The 16720-nt window shown below is 44.2% G+C and overlaps 1 protein-coding gene across 1 annotated transcript in view; it reads left to right on the plus strand.

Moving 5' to 3' along the window:
* Positions 1-12603: 12603 nt before the first annotated feature.
* The window catches only part of LOC124805661 (esterase FE4-like), a 98185-nt gene continuing 94068 nt past the window's right edge, over positions 12604-16720 (plus strand). The window contains exon 1 of the mRNA XM_047266229.1: positions 12604-12748. Within this exon, the coding sequence (XP_047122185.1) occupies positions 12604-12748 (145 nt within the window). The remainder of the gene's footprint in view (positions 12749-16720) is intronic.

Here is a 16720-nt window from a genome sequence, read left to right on the forward strand (position 1 = left end):
CGCAGCAGCCGTTGGAGCATGAAACGCCGTGTTGAACCTCGCAGCTTGTCGACTCAGAGCTCAGACCAGGAGACAGTGCTGGGCCACTCCGCCATTCTGGTGCGGCTGCTGGGCCTCCGGTATCCACAAGGAGGCAGCCGTTGCATTGCCAGTACCATTGCTGCCGGTGTCTCGCTGGCATTCCCATGCGGGGAACTGACTTTGTCTGTCCTCAAGCTACTAATATCGTCCACAAGATCTCGAGGAACTAGTCATGTGTATATTCATCATAGTAATATAGAGCTAAATTTTTATTAAGATAAGCAGTTCCAGTCCTTTTTTAATTAGAAGATTTTTAAGATACTCTACTGGCCATTAAAATTGCTACACCAAGAAGAAATGCAGATGATAAACTGGTATTCATTGGACAAATATATTATACTAGAACTGACATGTGATTACATTTTCACACAATTTGGGTGCATAGATCCTGAGAAATCAGTACCCGGAACAACCACCTCTGGCCGTAATAACGGCCTGGGCATTGAGTCAAACAGAGCTTGGATGGCGTGTACAGGTACAGCTGCCCATGCAGCTTCAACACGATACCACAGTTCATCAAGAGTAACGACTGGCGTATTGTGACGAGCCAGTTGCTCAGGCACCATTGACCAGACAGTTTCAGTTGGTGAGAGACCTGGAGAATGTGCTGGCCAGGTCTGCAGTCGAACATTTTCTGTATCCAGAAACGCTCGTACAGGACCTGCAACATGCAGTCGTTTATTATCCTGCTGAAATGAAGGGTTTCGCAGGGATCGAATGAAGGGTAGAGCCATGGGTCATAACACATCTGAAATGTAACGTCCACTGTTCAAAGTGCCGTCAATGCGAACAAGAGGTGACCAAGACGTGTAACCAATGGCACCCCATACCATTACGCCGGGTAATACTCCAGTATGGCGATGACGAATAAACGCATCCAATGTGGGTTCACCGCGATGTCGCCAAACACAGATGCTACCATGATGATGCTGTAAACAGAACCTGGATTCATCCGAAAAAATGACTTCTGCCATTCGTGCACCCAGGTTCGTCGTTGAGTACACGTACACCATCGCAGGCGCTCCTGTATGTGATGCAGCGTCAAGGGTAACAACAACCATGGTCTCCGAGCTGATAGTCCATGCTGCTGCAAACGTCGTCGAACTATTCGTGCAGATGGTTGTTGTCTTGCGAACGTCCCCATCTGTTGACTCAGGGATCCAGACGTGACTGCACGATCCGTTACAGCCATGCGGATAAGATGCCTGTCATCTCGACTACTAGTGATACGAGGCCATTGGGATCCAGCACGGCGTTCCGTATTACCCTCCTGAACCCACCGATTCCATATTCTGGTAGCAGTCATTGGATCTCGACCAACGCGAGCAGCAATGTCGTGATACGATAAACAGCAATCGCGATAGGCTACAATCCGACCTTTATGAAAGTCGGAAAAGTGATGGTACGCATTTCTCCTCCTCACACGGGGCATCACAACAACGTTTCACCTGGCAACGCCGGTCAACTGATGTTTGTGTATGACAAATCGGTTGGATACTTTCCTCATGTCAGCACGTTGTAGGGGTCGCCACCGGCGCCAACCTTGTATGAATGCTCTGAAAAGCTAATCATTTGCATATTACAGCTTCTTCTTCCTGTCGGTTAAATTTGGCGTCTGTAGCACGTCATCGTCGTGGTGTAGCAATTTTAATGGCCAACAGTGTAGTTTCCCCATGAGGTTTTCTTGTGTACAGTGTTGAAGCGAAACAAGCGCTGTATCGTTTGTGAGATACAGAGGCGAGCGAGTGTGCTGGAACTTACCCCAGTTCACTGCTAGTAGCGCCACGTCACCTTAACGCTTGTGTGTTTAGAGCACAAGTATTTCACCATGATTAAGTATAAAATTAAAAGTCTAAATTTCCGTTTAAAACTTTGTTAACATTTATTTTATTGTAACAACGTTATCAAGTCTTAATGTAATTAAACTAATAGTTTCGGTAAAAATGCAGTTATAAGAAAAAAATAAGCGTCGCTAAATAATAAAGCTAGAAAGCCAGAGTTCGGTCAGAAATAAGTGGAGCAAGTTTCAAAGTAAAAGAATGAAAATTACTACCGGGATCCACGTTTTTAAGAAAAATAAGTGGCGCTAGAAACGCAAAAATTTGTTTTATGTTTCAGTTCACTCTAAAAATGATAACTAAGAGAGTAATTTAATGACAACCAGATTTGTGACTAAAATATACCCATTTGTAGTAGATTAAGTACCTGTAATTTTAATGATAGAAAATTTTGGTTACAGCACATGATAAAACCTTCTGAATAATATAGCTATACTAACTTTTAGAACCATAATAGTAATAACATGTAATACAAGTTCTAGTAAAGCCTTCGTTCAGAGGTAATGATCTACCGTTAGTTCCACTATAAAAATTTTAGAAGGTAAAGTTTTTATTCAAGCGAGCTGAAACTTTTTCTGTGCTTTCAAACAACTTACCTAAATACATGTAAAAATGAAAAAGATTCTGAATCAATTCATAACTATGTTATAAAAGATTATGTGTCGGAGAAAGCGGTCGTTCTGAGGCTGCTGCTGTGTACATTGGCAGAAACAAGAGATGTTCTCTCGGCCGTCCGCTGCGGAACATGCGTAAATACAGCCCAAGAGGCAAGAAAACTCAGCCACTGTAAGATCCACGTCTGTTAAACGTCGGATCGCGCTCTGCCTCGGATGACGTCAGAGACGAACTATGACAAAACGTATCTTCTCTGTAATAACGGATAGTGAACTCGCGAGGACTGTACACCGTCCGGGATCGCTTAGATATTCCCTAAAGTAACTGTTACTGTGCCGTCCGTGACAATTACAAATCTGCGTGGCAAGTGGTGATTATTATTCCCACTTTTGTGGAGAGCATTTATTTTGAACATTTTTTTGAGTATAAGTAGTCAGGGCGAAAGACAATTGGTAGGAATGTACTGTAGAGGCCGCCTCTCAAATGATAATAGCGCTGTTTAAGATAAAAAGATTTACTAACAACTTAACATAGTGACTTTCAAATTGTTGTGCGTAATACACTTCGTTCAATATATGTTTGAACTAGAACTTTATACCTTCGTTTATAAGCATAATTCTGATCTCGCTAAGTAGAAAGAGAATAGAAACATTTCTTTCAATGGGCTGGACCAGAATGTGGTTGTGCAGACTGGAAACTAAGGCCAGTATGTTCTCCACCTCCTTCTGGCTGACCACAAAAATAGATACCAGGCTCGTGTGAGAAAGACGGCGAACGAAGACAACAAATTAACCACCACCATTATCACATTAACCCGCCGTCCCACAGTGTCTTCTCAGATACTGAGGGGGAACTTAATGATCACCATTAAAAAATAAAATTACATAATTATTTTTTTCTTTAATATGGGGCTCTTAGTCTGCCGCCAGACCACACTGTATGTTTTCCACAATCCTTACTTGTGCAAGGGTACAACATCGTTACTTGTTACTGCTGGCCACTTACCAGAATCCACACTGGTCTGCACAAAGAAGTTCCGTACGATGACCTCCATCGAAAGTCGCACATGCGCCATCAGGTTACCTACTCGTGGATGACGATTCAAAATGGCTCTGAGCACTATGGGACTTAACATCTGAGGTCATCAGTCCCCTAGAACTTAGAACTACTTAAACCTAACTAACCTAAGGACATCACACACATCCATGCCCGAGGCAGGATTCGAACCTGCGACCGTAGCGGTCGCTCGGTTCCAGACTGTAGTGCCTAGAACCGCTCGGCCATTCGGCCGGCGGATGACGATTCAGAGTCTTCTACGCACCCATCAAGTGTTTGATGCTGCTACCGAATATCGTTGTGGCCAGATGCAAAAAATAAATTGTTGCTAGACGAAACCTCCATTGTACTCCATTGTATCTTCTTCCTTGTTAATTCCAATGTTTTTCAAATTGAGGGTGACTCCACCTGATTCAATTGTAGTTATAATTTTATCGAACGTGGCTACGCACTCTTCCCACGAAGTTACCAAGTGGAAGCAATCAAACTGTGATCTACGAAAAATATCACGTTCTGCAAAGGCTGCTCTCCAAGAATCAAAGGTCGGACGAATGCAACAGATGAAATTTTTTAACCAAATGACATCCGCCTGAAGTGACAGCAGTATCCGTTATACAAGAACAAAGTGAATTTTTGGCTTCTTTCCTCCAACTCCATCTGGAAGTAACTATTTGTCATATCTTATCTATTAAGATAATAAGGGCCACTAAATTGTTTCAAAAGCTCTTCTAAGTTTTCTGGCTGATCTTGCTGAGGTAGCATGACATGGCTCATAACTAGGGAATGTAAAACTAGTCTAACTGAGCCGCCATTCTTTTTAATCAGCATTTTTATTGGATTGTAATATTCACTGCCCGATGTCTCACTTATATCATTCTCTATCATACACTTAATTTTCTTTTCTACAGCTTCTCTGGCTAGTAGTACTGAATACAATTTCATCTTGAATGTTTCTTATGGACGTACCTTAATTTAAAATTGACGTCCTTCCATCAGTCCATGGTTTCCGATAATTCTTCTCTATTGGTTGTGGGAAAGTTACTCAAAAGGTCGATATTTTCCTGAATTTTAGGTATGACCCTCAGATTGTTTTCTTTTCTCGTTGTGGACACATTATCTTTCCTATAAACTGGCGCTTATATCCCATCATCAATCTCCTAAATCTGCAGAAACTTTTTGTTCTTATTCTACTTTGATAAAGCTGATGAAATTTATTTCCAACATCTTCATTGCAATGCTTAAACATCCTCTTCTGAAATCAATTGTACATTTTATTGGCGTCAGCCAATCATTACCCCAAAATTCAATCCGTTCTATCTCATGAGTGCTTGCAAACTAACAGCACGAGTTCCCCTGAGCAGCTGCTGTGATCATATGCATAATGTTTACCAGAGGTAAAGGTATCACTTGTGTTTCACAAAGTTTTTCACACAAATTCATGGATACGAGGTGCATTCAAGTTCTAAGGCCTCCGATTTTTTTTCTAATTAACTACTCACCCGAAATCGATGAAACTGGCGTTACTTCTCGACGTAATCGCCCTGCAGACGTACACATTTTTCACAATGCTGACGCCATGATTCCATGGCAGCGGCGAAGGCTTCTTTAGGAGTATGTTTTGACCACTGGAAAATCGCTGAGGCAATAGCAGCACGGCTGGTGAAAGTGCGGCCACGGAGAGTGTCTTTCATTGTTGGAAAAAGCCAAAAGTCACTAGGAGCCAGGTCAGGTGAGTGGGGAGCATGAGGAATCACTTCAAAGTTGTTATCAGGAAGAAACTGTTGTGTAACGTTAGCTCGATGTTCGGGTGCGTTGTCTTGGAGAAACAGCACATGCACAGCCCTTCCCGGACGTTTTTGTTGCAATGCAGGAAGGAATTTGTTCTTCAAAACATTTTCGTAGGATACACCTGTTACCGTAGTGCCCTTTGGCACGCAATGGGTAAGGATTACGCCCTCGCTGTCCCAGAACATGGACACCACCATTTTTTCAGCACTGGCGGTTACCCGAAATTTTTTAGGTGGCGGTGAATCTGTGTGCTTCCATTGAGCTGACTGGCGCTTTGTTTCTGGATTGAAAAATGGCATCCACGTCTCATCCATTGTCACAACCGACGAAAAGAAAGTCCCATTCATACTGTCATTGTGCATCAACATTGCTTGGCAACATGTCACACGGGCAGCCATGTGGTCGTCTGTCATCAATCGTGGCACCCACCTGGATGACACTTTTCGCATTTTCAGGTCGTCATGCAGGATTGTGTGCACAGAACCCACAGAAATGCCAACTCTGGGGGCGATCTGTTCAACAGTCATTCGGCGATCCCCCAAAACAATTCTCTCTACTTTCTCGATCATGTCGTCAGACCGGCTTGTGTGAGCCCGAGGTTGTTTCGGTTTGTTGTCACAAGATGTTCGGCCTTCATTAAACTGTCGCACCCACGAATGCACTTTCGACACATCCATAACTCCATCACCACATGTATCCTTCAGCTGTCGATGAATTTCAATTGGTTTCACACCACGCAAATTCAGAAAACGAATGATTGCACTCTGTTCAAGTAAGGAAAACGTCACCATTTTAAGTATTTAAAACAGTTCTCATTCTCGCCGCTGGCGGTAAAATTCCATCTGCCGTACGGTGCTGCCATCTCTGGGACGTATTGACAATGAACGTGGCCTCATTTTAAAACAATGTGCATGTTTTTATCTCTTTCCGGTCCGGAGAAAAAAAATTGGAGGCCTTAGAACTTGAATGCACCTCGTATAATGGCTGCAATTTTCTGGCCATGTACACCAGTTTCAGTCACTGCAATTAGAGTTTCATTTGTTGTTTGTACTTCTTCTATTAGATATTCAGCCTTGATGTTTCCCGTATCATACTTCAACATTTGTATCTTTTCAGATAACCCACTATGTTGATTGCATGATCGAAACGGGTCTCACTCGAACCTGTATTTAGTTTATCAAGATAACTCGTAATAAATGCGACCATTTTAGTTTAGGTTTCACCGCGACGTTATTGACATTAAATGAAACAACAAGTTTACTGTTACCAGTCAATGTTTATTTATCTCCATGACGCGTTTCAAAGTTTTAACACTCCATCACCAGGTAGATGCACCAGATGATGGAGGTTGAAACCTCTGAAATGCGTCGCGGAGGTAAATAAACAGTGACTAGCAACATAAACTTTTGTTTCATTTAATTTACACTTGTTTTGCCGCTAACTGATGCCTGTTTCTTGTGTTTATTTTCGAGGCGAAAGATCCTGAAATATGTCTTGCACTACCTGTTGGTGGCCACTTCACCGCGCTTTATTTTGTCTTGCCTTAGTGTTTCGCGTCATTAAGAATATTGTGCACTCTTTCAGCACATCTCTTGTATTGTAAATCTTTTCTAACGGTCAGGAAAGCATAAGAGCTCACTGAAATCATTTAACGTTTGCGAACCTTGCTGTCTTCATACTTCCCATGACAAATGTTTTATCAAAAAGTAATCAAATCACCGTCGCTGATGGGATCATACGGATAGCTATTTCGGTCCCAAAAGTTTTGAAGCAAGTTGCACATTAGTCATTCGCGGCATTCGTAGTTATAAACTGATGATAATTTTTCGTTGATATTTCGCTGTTTTTCTCGTAACCAGTACCTATGATAGAACACATTTTCGAAGTCTGCGAAGTTCGTATATTGATCAACCACACGGTCTGCCCACGTTCCAGCACCTGCAGTCATGTGTCGAAAATAAAAATATCTTTTTTATGAATTCATGTAAGCGTAGCTCTAAATTGTTTCATGAAATCTACTGGGAGTTACTGTATATGTGGGTCGAATTTCCTGAACTGTCTTAGACTGATCATGTTATCGGTGATCATGTTCGTGCAACGGCTCACGTTATGATTTTCTTGCATTTGCTTTTTTACTTCTCCTCAGTTTAATAACGGAATGTTTCTTTTGTTCACAGATATCTTATGTATGAGCTATTTCGTTATTCCTTTCTGTAGTGTCACTATAGTTTGTTTTATAATTTATGTGATCCTGAATTTTGGTAACATCCACATCTATCTCGCAAAAATGCATATTTATGTTACACTTGAACTCAGATGGTGATGCATTGCGCAATTTGTTACATTCTTTTTTAAATTTATTGAACTGATATGTATGTCATTACGGATAGCTATCACTTTTTGGTCCAACATTTTATGAATTTCATGCTTGAAAAGTTTTATCTCTGCCTGCAGTTCTTGATGATTATCATTTGACTTCTGTTCACATCTGATCTCAACTCCTGATTGCTACTGTATAGCTTTTGAGTACCTGTCCTTATTTCTTGTACCAACTCGATTATCATATTTTCCTTTGATACTTTATGAATACAAATGTTGCCTGTTCCCGCGTCTCTTGATTCAGTGTCTACGTTCAAATACGAATTTGCACATTCAATTTCTTCCATAGTTTGACTTCTGGCAACTAGTTATCATTCGTTAATGGCATTCCTGTTATTAGTATCCTGATCAAATGCGTGTCTGCCCCTCGAGATTTAGGTTTTCAGTAATTTCCCTAAACTTCGTGCAAACGACAGAATGAATCCTTTAAAAGGGCGTGCCAATTTCCTTTCTCTTCTTTCCCAGTCCTAGCTTGTGCTCTGTCTCTGATGGCCTCTTTGCCAACAGGACATAAAACGCTGATCTACCTTCCTTGCCTCTCCTCATTAATTACGTCACTGTTCTCGGTTTGTCTAACCATAGTAAATGAAACACGCACACTGCACATGCATTTTACACAGACGAAAAGAAATTAACAGCCTATAGCTTTTCCTGTTCAACGTTGCTAGAAAAATCAGCATACATAGAGTGCCCAGTGGCAATATAGTGCTCCGTCACCGCAGATTTTTAGGTACGTACAGTCAGGTGAGATGCACAGAACACTGCAGGTACACCCGTCTCTTAAAACCTAACAAATCTGCGGTGGCCGAGCACTGTACCGACACTGATGTACGATAATGTCGAAATTTTAGCCTCTACTTTATCTTTCTGCGATTCAGTAGTAAAAGAAGCAATTGAAATTCGATTGGCGACGAATTTAATTAATGGAGATAGCGGTTTCAACTTGGAAAAATCATGTAATCCGGCAAATTCTGTAATTAAATCAGAAAGATGTCGGTAGGGTGCAGCTCTCCATGACACATCGATATCACTGTGTGGATCGACTGTGCAGCCATAGATTTAATTCCCATGCACATGTTTCACCTCTTTGCCGCCTATCAACATTTCTGGTGCCTGATGTATCTTTGGCCTCATACGCAGTGGTTCGGTCCTCTGGTTTAAAAGGACGGAGCAGGAGCTGGGACGTTAGTCACCTCGGCTCACTCTGAAGATGCCTGGACGGTATTCAGCCGAAATATTAGAAGAAGAAGCTGAATTTATGCGGCTGCGCGGCCGAAGATTTATGGAAAAGTCTTTACGCCGCGAAAACATGAAGATCAAAATCTGTTAAACTTGAACGTTGGTGAGATTTTGTCAATTTCATAAAGAAATATTCACGTATACACGGTGAATCAAGTGCTGAAATTTCTTTAGCAGATTATCTGTGCAGTCGAGGACATTGCTCTTGAGATAACATTATATAAAAGTCTTGCAAGACCTTGTATTGAACAAACAGGTCGTTGAGCTGGGTACGTCTATTGCCTCATGTTGGAAGTGATGATCTGCATTATCAGCCTAAATCTAGAATGATCTGACGAATGCATCGAAGTCCATCTTCAATCATGCGATATCTTGGAATCTCTTGGAGGATTCAAGATGAAGTGTTTCAATTATTAAAACGTAGTCAGTCATGACTAGTCCAGAAACGAATGCTTTGAGTTATGGGAAATGTTCCGTATCATGTTTTTCCACAGGATTACTTTTTATTTGATAGCATCCATTTCGTCTGTCATATCTCTTACCAAATGATACTCCTCTCGAATTAAGACACTTAATGAAGTCAAATAATTGGTAATGTCGGCTATAAAAGATTTTGTCAACACTCTGCTTACCATAAACTCATGTTTTTCCCTAATGGCAGCCTTTAGTTCAGCCAGCATTCACTGTTTTTCATCAGAACACAAGTCCGTCATACTATCTTTCTGGCTGGTGTCATAATAATGTTCCAATAAGCGTTTCCCCAGCTCACAATCGTGTGATGGCTTATGAAGCCATATGAAAAGTAAGATAATTCCCTTTCGGCATAGAACAAAATGGTTTCTCCTTTTTTCTTTTTATCGCCCCTCACCCCCACCTGCGCTGTGCTCAGAACGCTAGGCAGGGGCGCAGGCAAAGCACTCAAGCTCGTGGAACGCTGTTTGGCCAGGGCTGCCAACATTGATACAGGCGCTCGAATTCCGCATCCTTTCGCAGCGCGCGGTAGCTGCGCTTTCTAGGGCGCCATGTCACGGTCCGTGCTGCTCCCGCCTTCGGACGTTCGAGGCCTCCCTCAGGCATGGGTGTGTGTGTTGTCCATAGCGTAAGTTAGATTAAATAGCTTGTAGGCTTAGGGAACGATGACCTCAGCAGTTTGGTGCCATAAGACCTTACCACAAATTTCCAATTTTCTGCTCCTTTCCTTTACACGTACCATACTACTACCCGGTCTGGTCTGTTATTCCCTTATCATCTGTAGCGTTATAGGCTATCCTTCAAGTAATGATAGAGTTTAAACTGGACTCATCGGCAGAGGTTGCAAATACCGCTGCAGTTGTAAGGTTCAAATCGTTCAAATGGCTATAAGCACTATGGGACTTAACATCTGCGGTCATAAGTCCACTAGAACTTAGCACTACTTAAGCCTAATTAACCTAAGGACATTATACACATCCATGCCCGAGGCAGGATTCGAATCTGCGACCATAGCAGCAGCGCGGTTCCGGACTGAAGCGTCTAGAAGCGCTCGGCGACAGCAGCCGGCTCAGTTGTAAGATTCTTATTATTTTTCAGTAGTTAAAACACGACCGGCTTCGGGCTCTTATATGCCCATCATCAGGTCTTATAACTTTGCTCTGTGACTCAGAGCGCAGCGGTGGACGAGTACACGACGTGGCGTCCGTTCGCTGGTAATCCACCGCGTCCTGTGCTCGCTCTGGGTCACAGCGCAAAGTTATAAGACCTGATGATGGGCATGTAAGAGCCCGAAGCCGGTCGTGTTTTAACTACTGAAAAATAAAAACAATTTTACAACTGAAGCGGTATTTGCAACCTCTGCTATAATGCTCAGTTGCGGATGTTCCATCGGCAGGATTGTCTGTGGATTGATTCCAGCTTGGATATCGTTATACTGACCGTTACCTATAGGTATGAGATATCGTCACTCAGATTTACTTGTATTTGTTTCCTTCTGGTTGGTTAAACAGGGAAATCATTCACAAAAGATTCTGTTTGATAACTGTGAAATATATTTGAAGTAAAAATAGTGATTATTTATTGTTTCAAGATAGATTACACTAAAATTATCACACACAACTTTCTATTAAACGCCACAGATATTGCCCGAACTTTTATACTGAAACTTTATATTTAATTACGATAAATAAATGCGTTTCTTTCCGTTTTGCCAACGTCGTTAATCTTTTAGACAATTTTGTCTCCATGAGCATCAGGAAACTGCTAACTAGCACTATCCTCGAATACTATGGTGTACAAAATACTTCCATGCTCTACGAACGACTGACAACGATGACCTTTGTATACCGACTGCAAACTACTCGCAGCTTAAAAGCTGCAGCAACGTATCTACACTCGTGTGCCAGAGACGATTATTTATTGTTCCACTGGCATTGAGTCCGTACGGTCTAGTCGTGACGTGAAATAAATACAAAATAAACACTATACTATTGTGCTATGTGAGTATGCAGGCTCCTCACAGTGCTTTCCTATAAAAGCCATTGTTTTCGTTTTCTGAACTGAAATTTATGCCTCATTTTCGTAAAACATTTTATTCAAGTCAAGAAAATTTACCTGCAGGACATCTTCTTTTCTTGAAAGCACTGTAAATCAGTCAGCACAAAGAAGATCTAATGGAACATCGCTCAGGTGTATCCCAGTGTTTAATTTAAAACTTCATCTACAATTAGCGTAATCGATGTAAATATTAAACAGAATAGGAGATAAATCATATTCACTGGTAATTCATCGCGGACGATGGGACAGAAGCTGGCTATGAAGTACTTGAATAATGATAGTTGAAATCAGCAGCTGTATTGTAATCCACCGTCGTGAATTCAAAACATGCTACCAGTCTCGACACATTTTTGGGTTTGAAACTACAGCATATTTTGAGTAAACAACGTTGGATTACAACACAGCTGTTGGTTTCAACTAGCATTGTTCTAGTAAGTCACATTAATTCTCATTCCTTTGCTCGTCGGGAGTGAGTTTGTCAGTTTTACACCTAGATCTAACACAAATAATATGTTTTCGTCCATGCTCTGATATCAGTTATCTCATCTATTACCTACTATGACTTCATTATTTTTCATAGTCCTTCTTACCACGTTGTCAAAGATTCTCTCGAAATTTAAGACATTTACTGTTTATCTTGGTTAGCTCCCGTTGTTTTTCAATATAAAGTAAAAATAGTAGTACACTTGTATCATCTGTGAAAAGTATAAAATTGTCATCTTTTAACAATACTAATGGAAAGTCATTGATGTATATCACAAGCAACAGACGAACCAAAATAGAAGCATGTGGTACACATGTAATCAGGAAATTCCTGTGAAATCCGAGAACAGAATCACATAAATACTAGCCAAAGAATACCGCTCATTCTGTAAAGAGATATTGTTACCGTTGTAACTTAGTGTCTTGTAGTTACACACTACACCATGTAAACTGTTTCCACTCACATTATTTTAGGACGTTTGCAGTTCAGATGATATCTTGTGTCAGTTATGACGAACATTTCTCGCTTATACCAACGAGTAGCTGATATCTTTGTTACTACTAAAATTCACAGGAGAAGCGCCGTCCACTATCGATGGCGTTCGTACCCGTCGTGGAAGCGCCATCTGACTCTGCGGTGATCGTCGAGCCTCCAGCAGACATTCTGAGGAACGGCAGTTACAACCAGGTCCCCATAATTGTGGGCGCCACTTCCGCTGAAGGCACCGTCGTACCCACCTGTAAGTAACACAATCTGTGTTCATTCCCTGCTTTAACTCGTCTACTTGGATCATATGTGATTCACATGCCACTTTTTTAATACTTACAATACGAATCTACACTCCTGGAAATGGAAAAAAGAACACATTGACACCGGTGTGTCAGACCCACCATACTTGCTCCGGACACTGCGAGAGGGCTGTACAAGCAATGATCACACGCACGGCACAGCGGACACACCAGGAACCGCGGTGTTGGCCGTCGAATGGCGCTAGCTGCGCAGCATTTGTGCACCGCCGCCGTCAGTGTCAGCCAGTTTGCCGTGGCATACGGAGCTCCATCGCAGTCTTTAACACTGGTAGCATGCCGCGACAGCGTGGACGTGAACCGTATGTGCAGTTGACGGACTTTGAGCGAGGGCGTATAGTGGGCATGCGGGAGGCCGGGTGGACGTACCGCCGAATTGCTCAACACGTGGGGCGTGAGGTCTCCACAGTACATCGATGTTGTCGCCAGTGGTCGGCGGAAGGTGCACGTGCCCGTCGACCTGGGACCGGACCGCAGCGACGCACGGATGCACGCCAAGACCGTAGGATCCTACGCAGTGCCGTAGGGGACCGCACCGCCACTTCCCAGCAAATTAGGGACACTGTTGCTCCTGGGGTATCGGCGAGGACCATTCGCAACCGTCTCCATGAAGCTGGGCTACGGTCCCGCACACCGTTAGGCCGTCTTCCGCTCACGCCCCAACATCGTGCAGCCCGCCTCCAGTGGTGTCGCGACAGGCGTGAATGGAGGGGCGAATGGAGACGTGTCGTCTTCAGCGATGAGAGTCGCTTCTGCCTTGGTGCCAATGATGGTCGTATGCGTGCTTGGCGCCGTGCAGGTGAGCGCCACAATCAGGATTGCATACGACCGAGGCACACAGGGCCAACACCCGGCATCATGGTGTGGGGAGCGATCTCCTACGCTGGCCGTACACCACTGGTGATCGTCGAGGGGACACTGAATAGTGCACGGTACATCCAAACCGTCATCGAACCCATCGTTCTACCATTCCTAGACCGGCAAGGGAACTTGCTGTTCCAACAGGACAATGCACGTCCGCATGTATCCCGTGCCACCCAACGTGCTCTAGAAGGTGTAAGTCAACTACCCTGGCCAGCAAGATCTCCGGATCTGTCCCCCATTGAGCATGTTTGGGACTGGATGAAGCGTCGTCTCACGCGGTCTGCACGTCCAGCACGAACGCTGGTCCAACTGAGGCGCCAGGTGGAAATGGCATGGCAAGCCGTTCCACAGGACTACATCCAGCATCTCTACGATCGTCTCCATGGGAGAATAGCAGCCTGCATTGCTGCGAAAGGTGGATATACACTGTACTAGTGCCGACATTGTGCATGCTCTGTTGCCTGTGTCTATGTGCCTGTGGTTCTGTCAGTGTGATCATGTGATGTATCTGACCCCAGGAATGTGTCAATAAAGTTTCCCCTTCCTGGGACAATGAATTCACGGTGTTCTTATTTCAATTTCCAGGAGTGTATATCTATATAATATACTGTGGGGGGAAAAGAGTTCAATTGTCCTTTCAGTATTCAGATTACGAGTTCTGCTAAGGTCACCATGTTTTGATTCAGGTCCAGACGGAATCCCAGTTCTGTTTCACAGAAAATGTTCTGCGGCATTGGCTCCTTACTTATCTTGCATTTATCGTTAATCTCTCTCCCAGAAGAATGTCCCGAGCGACTGGAAAAAAACGCAGCTGACTCCTGTGTATAACAAAGGTAAAACAAAGGACTCGCATAATCACAGATCAGTATCCTTCGGTTTGCTGCAAAATTGGTGAACACATTGTGAGTTTGGATACAATAAAGTTCCTTGAGACGTAAAAAGCTCCTGTCCAAATTTCAGCACTGACTGAGAAAGCATAGCTCGTGCGAAACTCAGCTTGCCCTTTTCTCACAGCCTACAAATCAAGGATGGAGAGCAACAGGCAGATTCCATGTTCCCAGATTTCTGGAAAGCGTTTGACACGGTGCCCCACTGCAGACTGTTGACGGAGGCCAGAGCATACGGAACAGGTTCCGGGATTTGTGAGTGACTCGAAGCCTTTTTAAGTAATACAACCCAGTACGTTGTCATCGACAGCGTGTGTTCATCAGATACAAGGTTATCGTCAAGAGTGTCCCAGGGCACTCTGACAGACAGGGTGAACAGCAAATTACGGCTGTTTACCGATGACATTGCAGTCTACAGGAAGGTGTCGCTGTTAAGTGACTGTAGGAGGATAATGTGACTTAGACAGAATTTCTAGTTGATGTGCTGAATGGCAGTTTGCTCTAAATATAGAAGAATGCAAGCTAATGCCGATGAGTAGGATAAACAGTCCTATAACGTTCTAACACAGCATTAACAGTGTGCTGCTTAACAATCATATCACTAAATATCTAGGCGTAACGTTGCAAAGCGACGTGAAATGGAATGAGCACATGATATTAGTAGTAAGGAAGAATCCTCGGCTTCGTTTTATGGGGAGCATTTTGGGAGAGGGCGGTGCATTGCTGCGCTAGTGTCAGTCCTAGTCGATGGAAAGGGAAATTTTATCATTCAATGAAGGCGCGGTTGGGCAATGAAATCTGGGGCAGAGCGTGGTAACAGACGACAGCCAGCAGGCCAGCAAAGGTAAACATGACACTCGCAAGCGCGGAGCTGCGACAGTGGCATTGCACACACGATTTGTTCTGAGTGGAGCAACAATGAGGCAGGAAACAGCATTGTTGCCTTAAGTTATTGCGATGTATGAGGCGGGGCACTAGGCCAGAGCCAGGAGGACGATTTGTAAGTGGGTGGCTTGTGGGAATTTATACCTGCCATAGTTTCTGTCTCTCCCTGACACTATATCAGAAGTGAGGGGAAAAACCAGTATAAATAGACGGGCAGTTTTAGCTTGGGACGGAGTGTGCCAGGTCATTCACGCGTCGGCACGGACATGTGCTGGTCTACGATTATAGGGGCCAGTCTGTCAGCAATGTTATAAGTGTTTGTTATAAACTTGTACTTTCTTTCTATGTACTTGTTCGGTCTATATCCTGCGTCTGGGGACACAACACCGGGGTGGGACGGAACCGCAGCCTGCAACTTGGAGATTGCACAGTCTGCCTGAAAGAGGGCAGTGACAGAGGTCTGCAGTGGATCCAGGAGGGGCTCGGTTCCACTCCAGTCTATGGGCCACGTTCGCTTCCCACCTGGCGTAACGGGGTCTGGGCGAGGCGTACGCTCCGCAGGAGGCGCAGCAGCACTGAGACAGCGCCAGAGACGACAGTGGGTGTTGCCATCCAGCAAGCACCACTAGTAGCAAGTTGTGGCACAGCGTGCAGGAATGCGCGGGCTCAGGGATGGTCCTGTCCTGGGAGCAGCGACGGCCCAAGGACCACAGGTGACCAGTACATCCGCCTTTGTCCCATGGTCGGACAGAACAGGCCAAACAGAGTGGAAGGTGGTGAGGACCAGGGACTGTAGCGTTCTATGGAATCGCGGGCAGCTATGCGGCGCAAGACGCAACACATCGGCGGGGGGTGACGGGGGAGAGCGCAGCCGACTTCCAGCTGAACAGCCTTGATGACGGCAGCAGCAGCGTCAGCATACCAGGAGTTGCTGAGCCAGCTGGACTCGCCGGACAGCGTTGCGGGTGGCACACCAACACTACGCTGCACCCATCGAATACTGTAAATTAGCTGAATAAAGAAATGCTACTGAATACCGCTGTATCGCTCTGCACTACCCCCTGACGCTAACTTGCTCGGCCTCCTGACGAATTACGGCGCGGTGGGTCCCAGCTTCAGCTCTGCCATCTGGAGTCCTGGGTTCGACCCCGACCCCACAACAGCATTTCTAATGGAGATGGCGTGTAGAGCGCAGTGCGACTCAGCTTTGAGTACTGAGCGAGTGTTTTCGATCTCCAGCAGATCGGAATAAAGAAAATTATCGAAGCA

This window comes from Schistocerca piceifrons, chromosome 7 (genome assembly GCF_021461385.2).
Source record: "Schistocerca piceifrons isolate TAMUIC-IGC-003096 chromosome 7, iqSchPice1.1, whole genome shotgun sequence".
Taxonomy (NCBI): Eukaryota; Metazoa; Arthropoda; class Insecta; order Orthoptera; family Acrididae; genus Schistocerca; species Schistocerca piceifrons.